The sequence below is a fragment of the Clavelina lepadiformis genome, chromosome 9 (assembly GCF_947623445.1).
Source record: "Clavelina lepadiformis chromosome 9, kaClaLepa1.1, whole genome shotgun sequence".
Lineage (NCBI taxonomy): Eukaryota > Metazoa > Chordata > Ascidiacea > Aplousobranchia > Clavelinidae > Clavelina > Clavelina lepadiformis.
In genome coordinates, this window is record NC_135248.1 from 14,611,613 (window position 1) to 14,632,617 (window position 21,005).

Below are 21,005 nucleotides of genomic sequence, written 5' to 3' on the forward strand. Positions count from 1 at the left end.
TCAGAGTGGTTAAGTCCAAAGTATCATGTTTAAGGTAGGAGAGTGCACGATTCTTCACTTGTGCTGCATACATAGTTATAAGATGGATAGCTGTATTAAAAAGTAGAACTACTTGATACAAACAGCTAGTTTTTCACAGTAATACCTTCAAGTAAAATGCTAAAAATATTATCAAACAAATGTTAATTGCATTAGTCTGTAGAGAGTAATCGTATCCCGCACAACGACAAGGGTGAACTGTCCGCAGGCGGCGTCGGTTTCGACTTAAAGTTCTCCAGTTTCAATCCCACTTTGACTTGCGATGCATTGATTAAAATATCAGAGTTGAAACGGCCCAAGGCTGGCGGAGAGCTCACGCTAACTTCTGTTTCTTTAAATTTCATGCTGGTTTTGGTTCTTTTCTGCTTAAAGTCAGGTAAGGTTTTGATTTCTCTGCAAGTTATTAAGACCAGTTATTAAGTGAGTTACTAAGTAAGTTATTAAGTTAGTTAGTTAGTTACCAGTTATTAAGTTACTAGACCATATTTTGTTTTGTTACAACAACAACAACAACGTAAAGGTTACATCATGCCATACATTTCGTGCGTTCTAGTCTGGCCTTTGACTGGAATCAAATCGTAGAAGTCTTCATCGTAAATTGGCAATTCAGCTTGCCAGTAGTCGGCCGGAGCAACCAGATTCAAGCGCCGGTATAAACGTCTTACTTGTCGGGTATCTTGTCTTAGGTAATGATGAGACTCTTCCAAGTCTTCCAAAGTGTCCTTTAACAATGTGATAAATATTTTATGCTTATAAACCTCACTGCCAGGACCAGTCAAGGTTCATGTTGTAATCAGCAATGTAACGGTGCTAATTAGTTATTGTTATGTACTGTAGTTATTCCTTCAATTCCACTACGTATGGCAAGGTATAAAGTGATGGGATTCCGAGGTTTTGTGAGTTTCTTCAGTTAATTCATTGTTAAAATCGTTCAGATAATATTAAAAAAAGACTTAGACTATATTTAAATAGTCCTTGTGAACCCTGTTTGTTACATATCGTTCGTGCTACAAATTATTGCTTGTGGCAAATTCAATTTCAGCCCGTTTGCTCTGTCTAGCGTTTAATATTGAACCGGCAGTGACGAATTTAATTTGAGATGGTTGATTGTAAGAGTTAGGTTAACCATATTGACTTTATTTAAACCTTAAATTGCTGCTAATACTAATTAATAATATTCAATATCACTTTGTATACCCATGCAGTACCTCTATGTCTCCACGAAGACCGTACATCTTCCGTGATAATGTGCTTCCAGTTACAGACATGACGCTTGATTGACATACACCTACAACACTTACAACTCTAATAATGTTAACTGTCGATGTTTCTAACTGGTCCGTGAAAAACTTTTGCTTTTACGTCTGAGCAGAACTGTTCTACTAGTTAGACATCGCCAGCTTAACTTTCTTGTTGAATATACTTTGAAAGATTTTCCTGGAAATGTTCACAGCTGAGTCGTCGCCAGCCACTTGTTTCATTGATTGTTTTTATTGAAACAATTGTTAACTTGTAACCGGAGATTTTTGAAAGGGTTTTTATAGGCCTCGTAGTTTGTATTATGACACATTCCTCGTTTGTGTTCGTATAGAATTTCTCCAAAACTTTCTTTTCTGACTGGCTTAAAAAACAATTTTTCACTGATCATCTGCCGTACGTTTAGTTTATTAGGCTAAGCTTTATTTTTCGCGAACATACTGTTTTTACTCCATTGCATAAGCCGCAGTTTATGTAGAACTTTGCATCGTCATTTTCGGGCTTACTTTCAAGGGCGGCTCACTGTAGATGCGTAAGTTCCATTAATCATTACTTGCGGCTTGCATTACATTAGACTGATTAGATCATTCATTACATGCGGCTACTGTTGTTTTCACTTAAACATGTTGAACACTGCAAGGGTGTCTATTTCCTAATTTTCTAATAATTTTTAAAATACCAAAAATGTGGATACATGGAATAAAATCAGAAGAAAAAACATTCGAAGATTCACTAAACCATGTAACGTTATTTATTGGAACGTTTAAAGCTGGGTCAAGACAGGTCAAAATTGTCGGAGAGACGGGGGAACACCTGACACTACCGGATGACTCCGCCACTATAAGCTAACGACAGTGTCAGTTGTATAGTTGTTTTACTCGAAACTCGAATAAAACATAACTTTGATTTCTAAAATCGTTTGTACGTTACCGGTACCAAGGTGACGAAAAGTCGTCATGCTTCCGGTTAAACGAAGGTTTTTCGCTTGTCATCGTTTATGTGCAAGTCATTCAGCCTTTTTCATATATTTGGCGGTGTTCATTTTTACAATTGTTGTAATGGCTTAGTTCGGGACATTTACCTAAACCGAGAATGGTTTAAATCATTGAGAGTTCTAAAGGACAATAAAATAATAAAAACATTAACATCAAAGTGTAAGCACTTTAAAATGACCAAGTTATTGGCAGGTTACGTTGTTCTAATGAAATGGCTGGTTAGGAGAAAATACACACAAACATCCTTACAGGTCAAATTATGATAAAATCAAAGATATAAAAGTTACAGTTAACTTAGGTGGTTGATCAACGACATTCTTATATTCGGATTTAATTTTTGTTTAACCTAAAGACGAGTTATTCACTTTTAGATTCCGATGCGAAATCAACTTAATAGGAAAGAAACTTCAAAAACTTACTTTTTGAATCAAACTCCTTCGCCGGTTTCTTACACTTGCAAGTCCAGCATCCGTTGTCGTCTCTTTCACGGTTTTTACTTTTACACCTCAATTTGCATTGCCGTTTGGGGCATTTACCTAAGAAAACATTTATTTAAATCAAAACGATTAATTGCAAGATAGAAAAAAGTATTGACGTCATGCGGTAAGTGATCTATAGCAAGCCATGGATTGATTTTGCACCATCACTTCGTCAAAGATAAAGTGAGATGGAGAAAATTCATAATTATTGAAAACAAGTCAATGCTAGATTGTGCAGCGTTCTTGAATTAGTTAAAACTAATTAATCACAAACTTACGTGCTTCTGTGTTCACCAAAGCGATGATAAGAATGGCCACGACGTAATATTGCATACGCATGGTGAATTCAAGAGCAATTCCTATGACTAGGCCTACTCTCTGCAATTAAAACAAAATTTTAGAAGATAAAGAAACGTGGTTTCCTATATCCCCTAATACTCAAACAATCTAAACAAGAGCGCACTCGCTTCTCGTTCCTTGCTTTCCCCAGGTCGGGTCTTTGCAGTCTGCCACATCATATCGTTCCTTCCTATTTATATCAGTCGATCATTCAATTAAATTGTAAACAATCGACTTTGGTCTTCGTAGTAATAGTACGCGACATGTGAAATTTTATGATTTCTTATTAATCACCTGTCAACATGGCCGCTTATCCACCTGGCCATGGTTATGTAACTTATGCTGGTTTATTGTACTGACCCGGTTTGTGACCGCTGTGGCCTTGGCGGTTATTTCTATTTGCAAAATTTTTTTACGGAGTTTCGATCACCAATATTATTTTTCTCCGTTTTCCTAAATCTAATCATTATCGTAGACTATGACAATTTCAAAGCGCGTGACGTCATAATCTGGAATCAGATTTTCCAACTTTCTTCCATGTTTCTACTCTTTGTCATGAATTCGATTCAATTAAAGTAAAATTTAAAATTTCTGAATTCTAATCGAACAGTTTTCTTTTGAGTTGAACTATATACACCTAAAAATTTTCCACACCTATTTATTTCAAAATAATTGCAAAGATAAATAATGCATTTTGACGACCAAGTAGAATTCTCATAGTTTCAAAAATACCTGATAGGTTTTTTTTAACAACGCTATTACGATTACAATTTTAGATCCGCGAAAAAGTGTTCGATTTTAAAATATATTTTTTCAAAAGTATTTTTATATAAATTCATATATTACTCAATTACATTTATATAATATGCTTTAAATTAAATTCCAAGTTAAAAAAAAACGTCTAACTTATTGCTTATTCACAAACTTTCATTGATTTTTCAGTTGGTGGAAACTTTTGTTGTTTCGTTGTTTAATCCCCGTTTTCCGTCTTGAGCACAACAATTTATTTTTAAACAAACCCAGAAATTTCGGACAAATTGTCGCTAAATTATCAGCATATTCTTTAGATTTTTTTCGTTTGCTTTGTATGAACGTTAGCCTACACTTATGTGTACGTGTCAGTGGGTCAAAAAGCAGATATAGTTTAACTCTGTGCTGTGTAGGTCATGTGATCAGCTTTATCACGTGACAAACAGAATTGCACGTTGTCTAAAACCAAACCTCAAAACCCGCTTACTGTTGTTTACTTTCAAAGGTCATTTTATCTGTAGCCTAAAAGTTGCGTAACAATTGTTTCGTAACAGACGTTGCGTAACACAATTTTGGTTTGGTTTGTTCCGGTACTTTCCTAATCACATCTAATTCTACTCGCCCTGAGACACGAATAAAAATACCCGTCATCAATTCAATTGGATCTAATATCGGTGTAAAACAATTCCCAAAAAATCTTACGTAATGTTTAACTTTTTGGAAATGAACTGAAACCTAACAAACCGTCATGAACTCCTTTGAACTGCAGAAAACAAAAACAAAAGAAAAATTAAAAATGTTTTGGAATGAAAATTGTAATATTGGAAATTGTTGTGCTCACGACGCAAAACGGGGATTATTGGTTTCTGTAAATTTAAACGATCTCTCTCTTGCACGAGAAAGCAAAGTAAGAGATTCAAAGACATCGAAAGTGACATCATCTTAAACTAACGATTTCTTATCATATAATACCAGGCATGGAAGGATACCGCGTCGCAAAGAAACTCGCTCGGTGATTGGTCGAATACACATCAGCTTAAAACAATGAAAATCATTTGTCAATGAAGATGAACAAGCTCAAAGTATTTTACCTGAAAATGAACCAAAGAATATCAATGAAAAATATATATTAAAATAATTCAGTTATTTCAAATTAATTATTAATTGCAGTTAAAACTGTTTTTATAAATACTTATTTAATTAAATAAATTAATTACTTAATTTAATGAAAAATATTTCATTAACACAGTTAGAATATGTATATTTCAAAAATGATATAAGTTCTTGTAAATACTGTGTGTTAAAGGCAAGAAATCTGTCATGCATTTACAAAAGTAATAGAAAGTAAATTGTGTTGTTAAACAAAACATTTGTTTGATCTTTTCAAAATTACATCGGATGTAACTGGATATAACAAAGCGCATTGTTTGCCGTCAGTTTAATTGGTCTTCGAAACATCCTGTGTTTTTACATCAATTACAGAAAAAATTGGAATGTTAAACAAAAGTTCAATCTCTACGTTCATACTGTGACGTCACACGGCCTGAAACGGCCACAACTTACGATAATAATTAAAGTATGGAATTTGAAAACAATGGGTTATCTTTCGAAACTAAGAAAAAACAATTTTGCAAATAGAAATAACCGCCAAGGCCACAGCGGTCACCAACCGGGCCAGTTCAATAAACCAGCATATGTTACATAACCATGGCCAGGTGGATAAGCGGCCATGTTGACAGGTGATTAATAAGAAATCATAAAATTTCACATGTCGCGTGCTATCACTACGAAGACCAAAGTCGATTGTTTACAATTTGATTGAATGATCGACTGATATAAATAGGAAGGAACGAGATAATGTCGCAGACTGCAAATATCCGACCTGGGGAAAGCAAGGAACGAGAAGCGAGTGCGCTCTTGTTTAGATTGTTTGAATATTAGGGGATGTAGGAAACCACGTTTCTTTATCTTTTAAAATCTTGTTTTAATTGCAGAGAGTAGTCATAGGAATTGCTCTTGAATTCACCATGCGTATGCAATATTACGTCGTGGCCTTTCTTATCATCGCTTTGGTGAACACAGAAGCACGTAAGTTTGTGATTAATAGGTTTTAATTAATTCAAGAACGCTTCACAATCTATGTGTGTTGTAGCATTGACTTGTTTTCAATAATTATGAATTTTCTCCATCCTACTTCATCTTTGTCGAAGTGATGGTGGCGCTAAAGTGCAAAATCAATCCATGGCTTGCTATAGATCACTTACCGCATGACGTCAATATTTTTTCTATCTTGCTATTAATTGTTTTGATTGAAATAATTGTTTGTTTAGGTAAATGCCCCAAACGGCAATGCAAATTGAGGTGTAAAAGTAAAAACCGTGAAAGAGACGATAACGGTTGCTGGACTTGCAAGTGTAAGAAACCGGCGAAGGAGTTTGATTCAAAAAGTAAATTTTTGAAGTTTTGTTTCCTATCAAGTTGATTTCGCACCGGAATCTGAAAGCAAATGACTCGTATTTAGGTTAAACAAAAATTAAATCCGAATGTAAAAATGTCGTTGATCAACCACCTAAGTTAACTGTAACGTTTATATCTACGTTTTTATCAGAATTTAATTTCTACAACTGTTTTATTTAGGTCGAACAATTACTTATGTTATATAACGCTGTACACTGTACAGCGTACAGTGTACATAAAGGTTTACCTGATTCGAAATAAATGCTCCATTTTTGCGTTGGTGTAAGTCTGTAAGATATCTATGTTGATATCATTTCTCTCAACTTGGCGTTTGTCAACAGATTTAGGTGAATGCCCCGAACTGAAATGTGACAACAAATGCAAACCCGAACAACGCGAAAGAGACGAAGATGGTTGCATGACTTGCAGGTGTACGGAAAATTTTGGAGATCTACGTTTAACAGGTACTTGTAACGACTTTTATTTGCCTCTTACTGGTAATGTACAAACAGTAATCAGCCCCGTATTATGTTTTATATTAAGTTTAATGGATAAACTATAGTCCATAGTGAAAGTGGCACGCACGAGGTCAACGTGTACGCCGAATTTCTTTTTCTTCACGCCCATTTATAATAAATAAATAAGAACTGGTTACGTGAACTCCAATTCATAATAAACAGACAATTGATCCGTCTGTGATTCACAATAAACAACAAAAATTGATCCCTCTGTGAATGCCATCACGTCAAATTTTGTGTCTTTGCACATCTCTTGTCGGCCTACTGATAAGAGGTCTCCAGCAATCAAGAATTAACTCCCAATGTTTTGTGGAAATGTAATTTTTGTGCAATTTTACTCCACTTTATTTGACAAGAAAGAATAACACCGGTTATAATGTGAAATTATTTCATGCTAGTTAAATACTTTAATAAATTAATGCGTTCTTAAATGTCTTAACAGAAAGACAAGTAGATTGGGCAAATAACCAGGGAAAATATGATGGTGGTGGAGCAAGAGACACGTCATCAGTGGTCAGAAAATGGACGAACGACGTCACAGCTGATGGTTATTACAGGATCCCCTTCAGTTATTCAGACGAACTTTGTAAGATATTTGTCATACTTGTGTGAGAATTACCCAGATCACATATCTTGCTTCATGGTAGCGATAGCTCAGAGCTAGAGTGTACACCATCATACTGTTAGTTAAAGGATTGTAGAGTTTTTGATTTACTTGTTTACCTGGTTGATTTGTGTTAACTGCTATTTCCAGTTTCTCATCCTGAACACCAAAACAGCATCAAAAAAGCTCTTTCAATTGTAAACGCGCTGACATGCATCGACTTTCAACCAGCAACGAAAGTAGACAGAGACCAACTGCATTTTACTGTTGGTCGAGGATGTTGGTCTTACATTGGAAGGAATGGTGGCAAACAAGAGGTGAGTAGATTTGAAAAGTTTGCAATTACTATCTTTTGTCAAGATTCAGTTCTACTTCAAAACGTGTTTAGTATTCAGATATTACAATGTGTCATTGCTTTTGTTTCATTCTGAGATCGAGATCAAAAAATTAACTTCTTTCCCCTGGCACAGGTTAATCTCTCCAATCATTAATAAGTTTGCTTGCTTCTATAAGGTATCTATTGACAAAGGATGCTATAGCACTGGAACAATTTTGCATGAACTGATGCATGCTTTGGGATTCTGGCACGAACAATCACGAGGTGACAGGGACGTGTTCGTTGAAGTGTTAAAGCAGAACATTATATCCGGTAAGCGATTGTCGAGTTATTTAAAAGTGTTTCCATTTGTTTTCCATTCACAACAACAACATATTTCAATGGATTTTATCAAAATTTTACCAGGCATGAGAAAAAACTTTTTCAAGAAGGATCCGTCTCTTGTTGAATCGTTTAACTCGGGCTACGATTATAACTCTGTCATGCACTACAGTGGCTACTCGTTCTCGAAAAACAACCATCCAACGATAATTAACTTGTGAGTTGGGCTGCAGAGTAAGCTTAAAATATTTTACGAAATATCATGCGTTCACTTTTACTTGTTCATGAAATTACTGTAGTCATAGAGGTAATTAATTTACCTGAGCTCTCATGTTTTTGAGTTTATAACAATGTCAAAATCACAAGCTTTATGCTCTTATCATCGCCGCTATCCTCGAACTTGTTCACAAATACTTCACTTAAATCTGCAGACAAACTGGTGAAGCTGTGGTCAGTCAAAGGATCATGTTGTCCAGTGAGGACCAATACCAGCTTCGAGCCATGTACAACTGCAATGGCAAGCGCAGAGTCCCGGAAACGACAGACTGCATGCACTCTCTGGACCAAGGGGCTAGTTATAGGGGCACAGCTTCAGTAACGGAAAGCGGGTACGCTTGTCAACGATGGGATCGCCAATCACCACATTCACATGGCTTGTGAGTCTTGTTTTGTTTAAACTGTACTGAAAATAATTTTTCTTACCTAATTCTGTTGTTGTGCGGATGTAGAATCTCACAGCTGTATTTTATATCTGTATGTTTCCAGGGTTTTTGGTTTTTATTTAAATTTTTTCCTTCTTTGCATGTAAAATATTATTTATGTTTTGTTAAAATATTTTATAAATTGTATTCCAGTGATCCATCTCACATAACTGGGGCCGGATTAGAGAATAATTACTGTCGCAATCCTGACATCAAAGATAAGCCTTGGTGTTACACCACGAACCCAAATAAGGAATGGGAATATTGCTCCATCCCAACTTGTGACAATGCAGGTTAGCTTCGCTTGGTTTCTTTATTGTTTTACTAATTAAAAGAAAATTATTCTGCTGAAGACTAACTCTGTATTTTTAGTTAGAAGTAAATTTACATTGAAGAGTGGACTGTATCCTATTCTTTTCACAGCATCACCTACAAAGTAAACATGACCTAACACAAAAGTAATGGTCACATTGTTTTCAGTTCCAGAGCTTGTCCAGCCTCAACCACCCACCAACAATCGTGGCTCCTGGTCTGACTGGTCGAGTTGGGGACAGTGCAGCTCTACTTGCGGAAGTGGCAATCAATACAGGTTAGCTGAACATAGAAAAATTGGCTTATTCCTTTTCATTCAAAGCTCTTTTTTGTGTGTTATGTAATACAGCGATACAGAGCGCATCAAAATCTTTATTCAAGTTGGCTTTCTGTATCAGCTACTAATACAGAAAGCAATTTGAGGGCAATTTATTTGCAATTTCTTCCTTCCAATTGAATATAAGAACTTTGATTTCACGTGTACAATTTGTACATTAAATGAACAGTTTCTTGCTCCATATTGGCAACAAACATATGCAATGGATTCATAGAATGAATGAATATTGTCATGAAATATCCAGTGTAATAACTAATAACATAACCCTACCTATTGCCTGAGCTACATAACCCGTCTTCCTATCCGTAACAATGCATTTGACCACTGAAGTAGTCACTTTGAAATTCGTGACGGTTTAATTCTTCTTTTTCAGGACTCGTCGCTGCATCGGAGCTGATGTTGGATCCGAGCAATGTCCTGGAGAACACTGGGAGAGTAATCCTTGCGGTGCCCCCTGCCCTAGTGGCCCGGCATCTCCCGCCACAGGTGAAGACATCTTATAATTCAATGTTTTACTTGTTGGAGCTAGTTGTTAGGAGCAGCATGACCATCAACTTATTTGTTTGCAGGAAACTGGCAGCCTTGGATGTCGTGGTCAGCGTGTGACGCGGTGTGTGTGAAAGGAAACAGCGGACACCGATATCGCGTGCGTGCTTGCAGCAGTGAATACTGTGAAGGAGACACAATAGAAGAAGAAGTGTGCTCTCAACCAAGCTGTCCGACCTGTAAGTGAAGTTATTAATTGCACGAACAAAATAAAGGGTCCATTTGAATGACTTGCGTTCCACTGACTTTGATACAAGTTCATGGAAAGATAATTGAGTCATTCTGAGAAACCTAATTCATGAAACCGGCGTTTTTTGTTTCGCTTGTGGTTACAATTCGTCAAACATTCGTTTACCCATATAAGCTGACTGTTTGTCGGACTGACAATTATTTATGACGTCATCTTGTATTTTTTTCTTACCTCTTGAATCAACTTAAAATGCGCAGATGACAGCGGCGATTGCTTCAATGAGAACAACCCCGCTGCGTACCGAGGAACTCTCTCCGTTGCAAAGAATGGCGCAAGCTGCATTCCATGGAAAAACGCAAAAATGTAAGATGTGGTTTGTGCGGAGCTGAAATTGAATAGAACGTCGAAATTTATCAAGGGTTGTGTCTGCAGAAATGTTGATGTGTTTCCAAACGCCGATTTGCGTAACGATTACTGCCGCAGTCTGGGTGGTAGCGATGGTCCAGTTTGCTTCGTCAAGAAGAGGAAGACAAAAGCTTGTGCACCTGTAAAGTGCCAGAATAGTGGTACGTTGGCAGACTGTCAAATGACATTAACTGTAGCGTTAACAAACAATTACTCTAAAAACCTTAATACTTTAAGCTGTCAGTTTTAAACATTTCTCCATAATTTTTTTTAATTTGTCCCGATGAACGTGAAGTGTTTGCAAAACACTGGTAAAATGATTAATTTCCTTAAATTCTTTTGGTTACTTTTATTCTATGAATGTGATATCAGTCAAGGAGTTGTTTGTGTATCTTATTTATTTCACTGGCTTGGTCATACAGGTGCGTATTGGTCTGATTACTCGGGTTGGTCAGCTTGCTCAGCATCATGTGATGGCGGCTTCAAATACCGAACCAGAAATTGTATTCAAGGAGCCGTCGGCGAAGGTTCCTGCATCGGCGACGTGGTACAAGCTGAGAGATGCAACATCGAGGAATGTTCCAAGATATTTTGAAGGTTAGATTAAATTTTGAAAGTTGAAAGTCGCAAACCATGTTTTATTCAAGCACAAGAGTTTTTCTCATAAAGTTTTAAAATACTCCTACAGGTGGTAGAGTCCCCCCCCCCATCGACTGGTGACAATGTCTGTTATGACGTCATTTTCAATTATCTTGGCAGCAAAATTTTCAACTTTTCTTACCGGAAGATTGATCCCCACAACCACTGTTGAAGTTCTGACCATGACGAGCGCCCCTGGTGTCTCACTTTCAACCCTGATGTGGTTTGGGAATACTGTGACATTCCTGAGCGCTAGTAGCTTTCTATTTTCTACCTTTTGTAATTTTTTATCTACCTCTTTTACTTCCACTTTCTTTTTTGATTTTAATTTTTAATTTATTTACCGTTGCACTTCTCTTTTCTCGTGTCGTCACTTCGTCGTCCCTGGAGGCCTGACCTGTAATTAACACTCCACCTATCGCTTGGGTTCATTCTGCTGGTTTTGATATTTTCCCTCCAGTTTTGTGGCGTAATTCATTGTATTCGGTGTTGAAACTTGAAAGAGCAAATACTGTTGTGTTTGTGTCCCAACGTTGTCAATCTGTCCCAGGTTGGTTGCTAGATTGTCGACGTTCACCACCTGGTCTGACACAATCGTGATACAAAATATTTTCAGAACATTTTTTGTAGTTTTTGTACTTGGATATTTAATATATTTTTATTGTTTCTCTAAGATCTATATTTTTTATTGCCTTTTATATGTATTTTGAGAATGCGATATTGGCTGCTTAAATTTTTATTAAAACCAATAAACTTTTTTCAAAATATTTTCTTTGATCTTACGCAGTTGGCCGTGAATTGGAAGAATCGTTGACTGCTGCGTTCTTGAACAGTTTTGTGCGAGTTAACTACGGTGCAATTATAGTAGGGGCTCGTTGGCAGATTGACTAATCAAGAAGTAATTCAAATAGAGAATGGGAACCAAACGAGCCAAATAAATAGTAGGCTACAATGTTCAAGATGTAAAACACACAAGATTATCACCAATATTAAGATTGAAATATTATCTGATCCGCGTGCGCTAGACAACATGAAAAAACTTTTAGAAATTAGTGCTAAAAAATAACAACCAGCACAATATATTAATGGTTAAGCTAATTTTGCTGTCAATTGTACACACTAGCCTACGCGGAGTGTATTAACTCGACTTGCAATTCCAACACTTTAACCAAGTTTTAAAAAATATCATTGTCATGGGAAAGAAATTGCTTTTAACATGAGCAAATAATAAAGTGTCGATTTCGACTCGGCTTGATTTCTTAGCAAAATAGCTCAAAGTTTTAGTTGATTCTGTCATGTAGTGCAGAGGTCACCAAACTACGGCCCGCGGGCCGAAACCGGCCCGCCACGTGCTGTTATTTGCGATTGTCAATGGAGATTCTAAATAGTTGTATATCTTTTCGCAATTTGCATCCGGCCCGCAGCTGTTAATCTCGCAGCAATCCGGCCCTCACAGAAAAAAGTTTAGTGACCCCTGATGTAGTGCATGATGACATCCCGTCGCGCTTATGTTTGTACAAGCGTGTATACCTGCTAATAAAGTACCACTTTTATGATTATGACAATGATGGAATCACCGTTGTGCAGGCAAAGAATCGATCTAGCACCTGTTAATTATACACTTATTAAAGTTTTTTTTCATTTAGGTTTTTTGTTTTGTTTAGCATTTTATATCTTACAATTTACATTACTTTGCCGTATTTTATTTGACCATTTGGTTTGAATATTTTAATTACGCATGTTACCTTGCTTTTTGGTTGAATGAGGCGTCGCGTCGCTCTTTGGTTATTTTGGGTTTTATGATCTTTATGGATTCTGCCAGACTGATGACGGTGGTTGCAGACTTGAGTAGCTTATCTGACTGTCTGGGTGTGTGTAGGCTACGAAACGTCGCGGTAGCCCAGTTTCTGTTGTATCCATGTTCCATAATACAGTAATCATAACAATTTAATGAAGCCCAAATATACTGCAGAGTCAGCCACTACACTGGCTGAGTGGAAATCTGCGAGTTCCAAAAAATAGGCAGGTATCTAAAAATGAAGAGTTGCGCAGATGGCCGGCGACCACTCACTTAAACTTAACATGTTAACGAAATTGCCTATGTTGATGTAAATTAAACTTAGATATGGAGTAAATGTAAAGTTTTCATGTTTGTCAGGCATTCATTTTTTAAAACTAGTGCATCAGCAAGCTATAGCCTAGGCTAGCTTGGCTTAAGCCACACTATATGAACTACAAAGTGTGGAGTGCAATGCTCATTGAGCTTGCTTGGTCTGCAGAGTATGGCCGTTTTCAGCAAGATCTTGGGTGCACCAAACAACCAACAATGACAAATTTGGTGTGCAAAAATGCTTAGATGCAATGGAAGTGCTCTTAGGTGCGCCAAAAAGCCAAATTCCTGGCGGTTTTAATGACCAACTTTCGCGACACCAAACAGTCACTATTCGGCATTTTACAATATGTTCTTACATCTTACCAATCCAAACGCTCATTTTTTCCGCAAGACAGCATTACTGTCACTGGGAAAAAAGCACAGAATTGCCCCATTTGTTTAGTCCAACAACTTCCTGCTTTATTAATATTAGACCTTTTTTCCACTTAACGAAAATAAGCCCAATTTTGCAAAAATCCCAGGCATTTAAGCACTTTTTGACCTTTCTCCTGATGCAGATTTCAACACTAAAATCGTATGACTGACGTATTGCAACCATATTCCAGAGATTGGGAAAAACTGTCATAGCAATAGGCCTAGCAAATGTTATGACAAAACAGCAGATATTTTGTGTTGGTGTTAGGATGTATAATAAAAGAAATTTAATTATCAAAATCTGTCTGCTGGCCATCTCCCTACCATCTTCACTTTTGAGCTGATGAAAATAAAGCACCTGGATTTTTTTGCAGAATTAGGAATATTTTAGAACTTAATTTGAAACTATGCCTCATGAAGTGGGTTGTTGTACAAAATATTTTTTATTTGTTTTTAATGTCTTGTTTTGGGTGAGTCATAAATTCATCATATATACAGTAGATATTTTTAAAGATATGAATGTAGTTTTCCACAATTGTCAAGTATACTAGTTCTACTGCTGCTATAGACCATATTTTTTCAAACGTTTTTATAAATTAGATATTATCAAAAGTTATTTAAATTGATTGGAAAGAAGTGTATATATGCGGTATACATTTGTTGTTGTTATGTTCTTATTCACCACTCACAAGCCTTTTTATTTCAGTTAATTGGACTGGGCTTGCTTGGAGCTGGCATTTGGGCATGGAGTGAGAAGGTTGGTTATGTCCCACAAAAGCAAATTCACAAATGTAGTATGTATGGCTTTTAAAATCTGAAGGGTTACTCGAAGCAAAAGTACTAGAGCAAGAGTAGATGCAAGATGTGTCCAGTATTTTTACATCAAACTACTTGTTCTTCCTACCATTTTTGCTTTTAAAAGATTATTGATCTATTAAATACTGGTATATGTTCTTAAGGGATTCTTTGACAACATTCAAACGATCAGCGAATTCCCGATCGATCCGGTCTTAATCATCATTATTGTTGCTGTTGTGATGTTTATTCTTAGCTTCGGAGGCTGCATTGGAGCACTCAGGGAGAACATCTGCTTTTTGAAATTTGTGAGTACCGAAAAGTCTTGTTGTGGCTTAACACAGCGAGTTTCATTCTGTGCAGTTTTCGCGAACTCCTGTACACTTTCATTAATAGTATGGCCTGGTGAGATGAGTAAGACAACTTTTCTTTGCTTCCATCAATCTAATAATCTTCATAGCTGGCAGAGAAAGTTTTTTTGGCAAAAAAAAGTTTGGTATAATCAGTGCTTTAACTTTTTGTACATCAAAGTATTAGGTGTAGGATGTTGTTGTCTTTGTAAGAACCCAGTTAAGTTCAAACTAGGAAACTTTACTACATATACTTAAGGCCTAATATTTGTTTTGTGAAAGTCATGTATGATGCATACGCAGCAAGGTTTTGGTTAAATGTAACAATAAATCTGTGGTAATCTCATATAATTGTTTTGTTTGGTAGACTGTTAGACACTAATGTGATTAATTTCTTTGACGTTGGTTTCGTTGTTTTTGAGAACATTGCTTATAACTGAGTTGTAGTTTTGCTATTTTCATTATATGTATTCGGGTCTAAGTCAGAAATGTGCAACCAAATGTCGTCACGCTTGGGGTAGCAGGGGACTAGTATGCAAATACATCACATGGTTGTGCACTTCTGCGCTAGACCCAATCTAATTATGTCGTTAAGCGTTTGGGTTATCTACTCAAGCCAAGCCATCTACCCTTCTAAACGAATAAGTTGTTGAATATTAACAGTCCTATTTTCATTTAAAATTATTGATACCAGCTGACGCCCAAGCAGTAGATCTAGGTAGACTAGGTCTTTGTATGACGCACATAATAACATGAGACGCCTGATGTCACAATTGGTTAAAAAGTTATAATTAGACTACTACAAGAAGCATATAATGTCTCATATTGGGCTAGTCTTATCACAACGGTCCAGTGAGATAAATTGTCTGGGCAGCGCAGCTTCTTTTGCTGTGTCGTCTTATTATAATAAAGAGGCGGATATTTAGGGAAAGAGAAGATGTTGTTTAAATTGCCTGACTGCACGTAAATATTTTCAAACTGTTGCAAGTTTCCCTATCTGACATTTCAAATAGCTAGACAGTAAAACATTCCATTTAAAGGACAATTGCAACCTGGTTCATTCATCAAACATTGACGTCAATTGCAACACGCTAATGTTAGTCAGATACTAGCTCTACCTAATACAAATAAGCTAAACTATAAAGATAGTGCGTGAACATATATGCATGTCATGTTGCCATTTCCGCTCAAATTTTTCACCCTTCCATTTGCTTTTATAGTTTTCCGTGTGTCTCGGCGTAATTTTCTTCGCTGAGCTGATAGCCGGTATTCTCGGTTTCGTTTACAAGGATTGGTTCCACTTGCAGTTCGCCGGATTCGTCAACAAAACTATCAAGGGATACAGAGATGACGTCGATCTCCAGAACATCATTGATTTTTTCCAGGAAAACGTGAGCTTGTCTTTCGCTCATTTAGGGGTTGTTTCGCTGTATGCGTGTTGTAACCCGACTCCTATCTGCAGGATCGACCCATTTTCGGGGATCCCATGTGGTAATTATAGTGCTGGATAATCTGGGAAGGTTAAGAAAGTGCAACGGCGACGGGCACAAATGTTAATAGGACGGTGCTGCTATTGCCATATGGCAGTCACACGTGATAATAATTCTAACTATCTGACATCATATAGTCCTGAAAAGTTACTGTACTTGGCTAATTTCCATCAAATGCGTCCTGTCCGGAATAACCAAGTAGTTGTGATTTGCCGTTAAGACACAAGCCCACAAATATATGCCAATTGCAAGACAAACAAACGCCTCCCATTCAACGAATATTTGCTGTCTTCTCCAAAAGTAAAGAACTTGTTAAACGTACTGGATTAACGCGCCAGCAATAAACTGTTGTTATCGGCAGCTGCAATGCTGTGGCGGCGACATTGGACCATCGGACTGGGACAACAACGTCTATTTCAAGTGCAATTCGGTCGTGATGGTGAACGGGCTCAACTACACCCCTGTCGAAGCCTGCGGGGTTCCCTTCTCTTGTTGTCTTCCGTCCACCCAAGCCGACGTCATCAACACTCAGTGTGGTTACAGCGTTCGACTTGATGACGAGGTGGGTTTGCGCAAAGTTGAAAGTAAGTTTCACCTTTTTCGACTAAAGGAACCGCGTTCATCCCGTTTCAAACACATTTTTGCCCTATAGGCTACTTTTTCGTTGTACGTTTCCCATATATTCCCACCGTTTTCGCTAGACACGTGAACAAACTGTTTGCGAACTTGTGCGTTAGCGCACGTCACTGGTGCTGTCCGTGACGCAACATGCACGTGTAAGGTATGCCTCTGTTACGCATTATGCATTGTTGTTAACATATAATGCGATTTACTTTGATGCCATGTGACTGGCCGTGCACAGCTTAATAATAAATCGAAATCGGTTTAAAGGCAAGATACGATCAATGTTCCCTCTAAGCTGCGCGCGTGCGCAAATGCGCACTGCTGACACGATCTCCGCGCACAGAAAATCTGTGTTGCGCACAAGAAAATAAGCCAACCTGAATTAAAAATAGAATAAACGCATAATAATGGCCACAGTGCGCACGTGGCACGTCTGATGTTGCTCACAGTGGTCCAAGGGACCGCTCAGAGAGTTAGTGTGTTTGCTCAGACTCGTGAAAAATTAGAGGGAACATTGGATACGATCCATGTCAACTTTTGATCTTTTGCATTTACGACGCATTAAACTTTTAAATTTGGCGATGAACTGAAAGAGATAGAATTAACTGCCGCTTGGAAATAGTGGCTTTCAATTTAATAACGCTATGTTAGGGTCCATTTGACGCTGACCTAACAGCAGGTGTCTAGTGCAACTACGTCTTGTCTTCTCAACACTTTCCTAACCCGGGCCCATATACTCGCCTTTATCTTTCAGATCTTCAACCAGGACGGTATCTACACGACAGGATGTATATCCAGCTTTGAGGAGTTTCTCAGAACAAACTTATACACGGTGGCCGGTGTCTTTATAGGCGTGGCACTTATGCAGGTAATAGAACCATATTTTAAGTCGGTACCGTATCACTGTAGGCTACGTTAAGAACTAATTAATTATAAAAATTAGGGTTGCACTGTTTGATTGATAGACAACATACAATCGGCTTTAACAACCATTTTGCCAATAAATAATAATTGTTGGTCATTCACGAAAGGATCCTATCATTATGACATCATTATGATATTTTTTGGATAAAATGCACCCGTTGTTGTTTTGCGAGTTCATCTGGGGCCATGCGAATGTTTTCAACAAAACCTCGTGTTATTTGAACTAAAAGAAGCAGAACTTTTTCACCGTGAAATTAAAATTTAGATTGTAGGCAGCCGATTAATCGGAATATGGTGATTTTCCATGCCCGGGCACTCGTTAATCGACCATTCCATGCATCCTTTGTGGTTTTTCCGAACAAAACTGCAAAAATTTCAAGTTTTATCATCACTTTTCCAGATCATTCCCATCTGCTTCGCCCAGAACCTCATCAGCGACATCCAGGCAGTGAAGATGGGCTGGTAACGTTTGTTCTTCACCTTGTAAATGATCGTAGCGGCGGATGCGTCTTTAGCTTAATATGTTGTGTTTTTCTAACCATTAATACTTTCCGCAAATTGTAGTAACCTTTCGTCTGTTGCACGATTTTTGCTCTGTTCGTTTCTTTGGTTCTTTACCAAGCTGTCTCAACGAGGTTTGCTGTAAGGTGTAATGTACCTCTTTTTACACAACCACATCTTCAAACCGGAACAAACCTGCTTGTAGTTGTATCGTCTTTTAAGATACACATGTATGGTTTCAACGTCATTATGACACAAACTTCTTCTGAAAATGTGTTATTCCTAAACCTTTCAATTTCTATGGAAAGTGATTGTCACAGGGCTCCGGAAATCCCGCAACGTTCAACAATTTGTCGAAGATTGAATTGTAGTTCTGCTTAAAGATCAACACCAGATTAGCGGACATAAGCCTAACCCGATGTACCTTAGCGGTTTAACCGAATAGGCTTAAATATAGAGGAAGCTTGCCATGTTAAAGACCTATTGTTCCGTTTTTTTGCCTGTTAGTTAACAATTCGCAGTGACACTGGCTTTGCATAATCTGTGAATACGTTCTAGTGCTTTGTTCTATAGCATTTCTACTAATATTAGCTGACATGCGCTTAGATTTTAACATTGATACCAATACTAATCCTGTGCGTTGGGTTGAAACTTGCGTATTAAGACTTGGCTGCCTTTCCTTGCTTCTGCTTTCTTCTTATCGTAGGCTCGTTGCAAATTTCTATGCTTTTAGTGTTTCTGACATCACTTGCCGTTTCTGTTTAAACTTGAATCATGAGACCCCTTTGCTTGCTTGCTTGCTGCTTTTCCTGTTTAGATTCTAGTTTTTGATCAAGTTTGATGAACAAATACCTGATGATGATTCTTTTTAACAGGCTGTCACGTGGTTACTGATTTTATCTACCAGTCTTCACAAGCCAAAAAGAGTTTTGTGTTTCGAAAATTATTTTTCACTTACGTTTGTGACGATCAATTTCAAATCGACCAAAGTTTGTGGTGTATTTTCTAATATTAATGTAATTTCCTAGAATTTCGGCTTGTTTTTCGTTATAAGATCCAAACGTTTGTTTATTAAAGTTAAAATTTTGTGTTTACAGTTTTCTCCGGTTCTCGAGTTGAACGCATGCGCACTGTAACTACAACATATAGTCACAGTTTAAACTATTTAGACGGTGGTCTTACTGTTGGCATGAACATTTTTACGCATCGCGTATTGAGTTATCTTTTTGTTAATTTTTCTGTACCTTCTTTTCACCATTTCAAGTTGTTTTGCTTATATTGTAAAAAAACATTTTGTACTCGTCGTACTGCGTGTTTGTAGGAATACCGGCCGTACTTATCACACCGGGTCGCTTGGCCACCAAATAACTCTGTTTTTTGTACAGTACACAAATATATTGCGTTGTATAGTCATTGGTATTACTTTTACACTGCGTGAACACTTTGTTGATGGTATTTTCAAACGTATTAGACAATATGTAATAGTTGACGCGCATTGAAGTGTTGCTTATTGTAAATCATGTCATCTATTTCATCCTGTGCACCAACCAATGTACAAATGGAATTCAACTACCGTCAGACTGCAGCAAGGGCGTCCACTTCACATTTTCCAGATAGGCCAAAATAAAGCATAAGCAGTAGAACTATGACCACTCGAAGGTAGTCTATTACAACACAAAAGTTTCTGACTGAGAGCACAGACGCTATATTGGTGTCATTTCCATCAAAAATCTGGCAATGGACTCGAACCACATAATTTCGCAACCTCAAAAGCCGACAGCGTAGTACGCACGTGCTAACTTTTTGATTTTCCGAGAATCAAAAATTTATATTCGGGGCAATGATATTTAAAACAAAACTTATTAAGTCAGACAGGAAGTAGGCAAGTAGCAAAAGAGTTAAAAATATTTTGCAGACACCCTTGAACCTAACACGTTATTTCTACATAAAGACAAATTTTTATTAAGGTACAGGTATAAAATGATTCAAAGTTAAATGTTAGGAAAGATTTTAAGCATTTCAAAATATTCTCGGACAATCTGAAGGCAAGGTGTTTGATGAAAAATAGAAAACAGATAAGCTCTTTTAATCCATTTAGCATTTTAGCCACTGATAGCACGAAATGTAGAAAATAAACTCAGGGAATTTGTGTCTACAAAAGTACAAGATATCTATGAGCACGATGAAGATTTGATTTACTGTACAAAGAATATTGAAAATAATAAAATTGACAGAGCAAAGGGGAGTATCGTTTTGTGCTCGTCTCCGCCATTCGTAAACAAATTTCAGCTAGGACTAAAAAGACTTTTGCTTTCAGTATTATGCGCTACATTAACAATTATGTAAACAGACAACATTTTAGTAGGCTAGAAATTATGCGGATATGATCCGTTGTGTATAAATAGTTAGGTCTTCAATAAAAGTTAGTGAATGCCGATTAAGACGTGAAAAAATGTCTTTTTATTTTTGTAAACATATCTTCTATTTTGCGGTAAAGACTAAAGAGTTCAGAGTGTGGCCATAGTAGAAAGTGTAGCAACAGCATCACGAGGTTCAGTAAAGTGCGTA

The 21,005-nt window shown here is 37.2% G+C and overlaps 3 protein-coding genes across 3 annotated transcripts; 2 read left to right on the forward strand and 1 right to left on the reverse strand.

The window, feature by feature from the left end:
• Window positions 1–42: 42 nt before the first annotated feature.
• LOC143470945 (uncharacterized) lies at window positions 43–1,499 on the reverse strand. The gene is made up of 3 exons (XM_076969243.1): window positions 1,248–1,499; window positions 577–761; window positions 43–432 (listed from the first exon to the last, which is right to left on the reverse strand). Exons 1-3 carry the CDS (start codon window positions 1,305–1,307, stop codon window positions 192–194), a joined length of 486 nt encoding a protein of 161 aa, XP_076825358.1. The 5' UTR covers window positions 1,308–1,499; the 3' UTR covers window positions 43–191.
• A 4,067-nt stretch (window positions 1,500–5,566) lies between these two features.
• LOC143471421 (uncharacterized) lies at window positions 5,567–11,993 on the forward strand. The gene is made up of 18 exons (XM_076969874.1): window positions 5,567–5,598; window positions 5,703–5,778; window positions 5,854–5,947; window positions 6,190–6,306; window positions 6,658–6,780; window positions 7,277–7,420; window positions 7,589–7,755; window positions 7,952–8,087; window positions 8,181–8,313; window positions 8,528–8,752; window positions 8,951–9,090; window positions 9,278–9,386; window positions 9,820–9,932; window positions 10,016–10,171; window positions 10,440–10,545; window positions 10,615–10,748; window positions 11,010–11,184; window positions 11,276–11,993. Exons 1-17 carry the CDS (start codon window positions 5,567–5,569, stop codon window positions 11,180–11,182), a joined length of 2,178 nt encoding a protein of 725 aa, XP_076825989.1. The 3' UTR covers window positions 11,183–11,184; window positions 11,276–11,993.
• A 2,099-nt stretch (window positions 11,994–14,092) lies between these two features.
• On the forward strand, window positions 14,093–20,022 carry LOC143470906 (tetraspanin-5-like). Its single transcript, XM_076969199.1, has 8 exons — window positions 14,093–14,223; window positions 14,460–14,510; window positions 14,713–14,856; window positions 16,119–16,289; window positions 16,750–16,950; window positions 17,767–17,880; window positions 18,337–18,398; window positions 19,313–20,022. The coding sequence occupies exons 1-8, from the start codon at window positions 14,161–14,163 to the stop codon at window positions 19,329–19,331; spliced, it is 825 nt and encodes a 274-aa protein (XP_076825314.1). The 5' UTR covers window positions 14,093–14,160; the 3' UTR covers window positions 19,332–20,022.
• The last annotated feature ends 983 nt before the right edge of the window (window positions 20,023–21,005 follow it).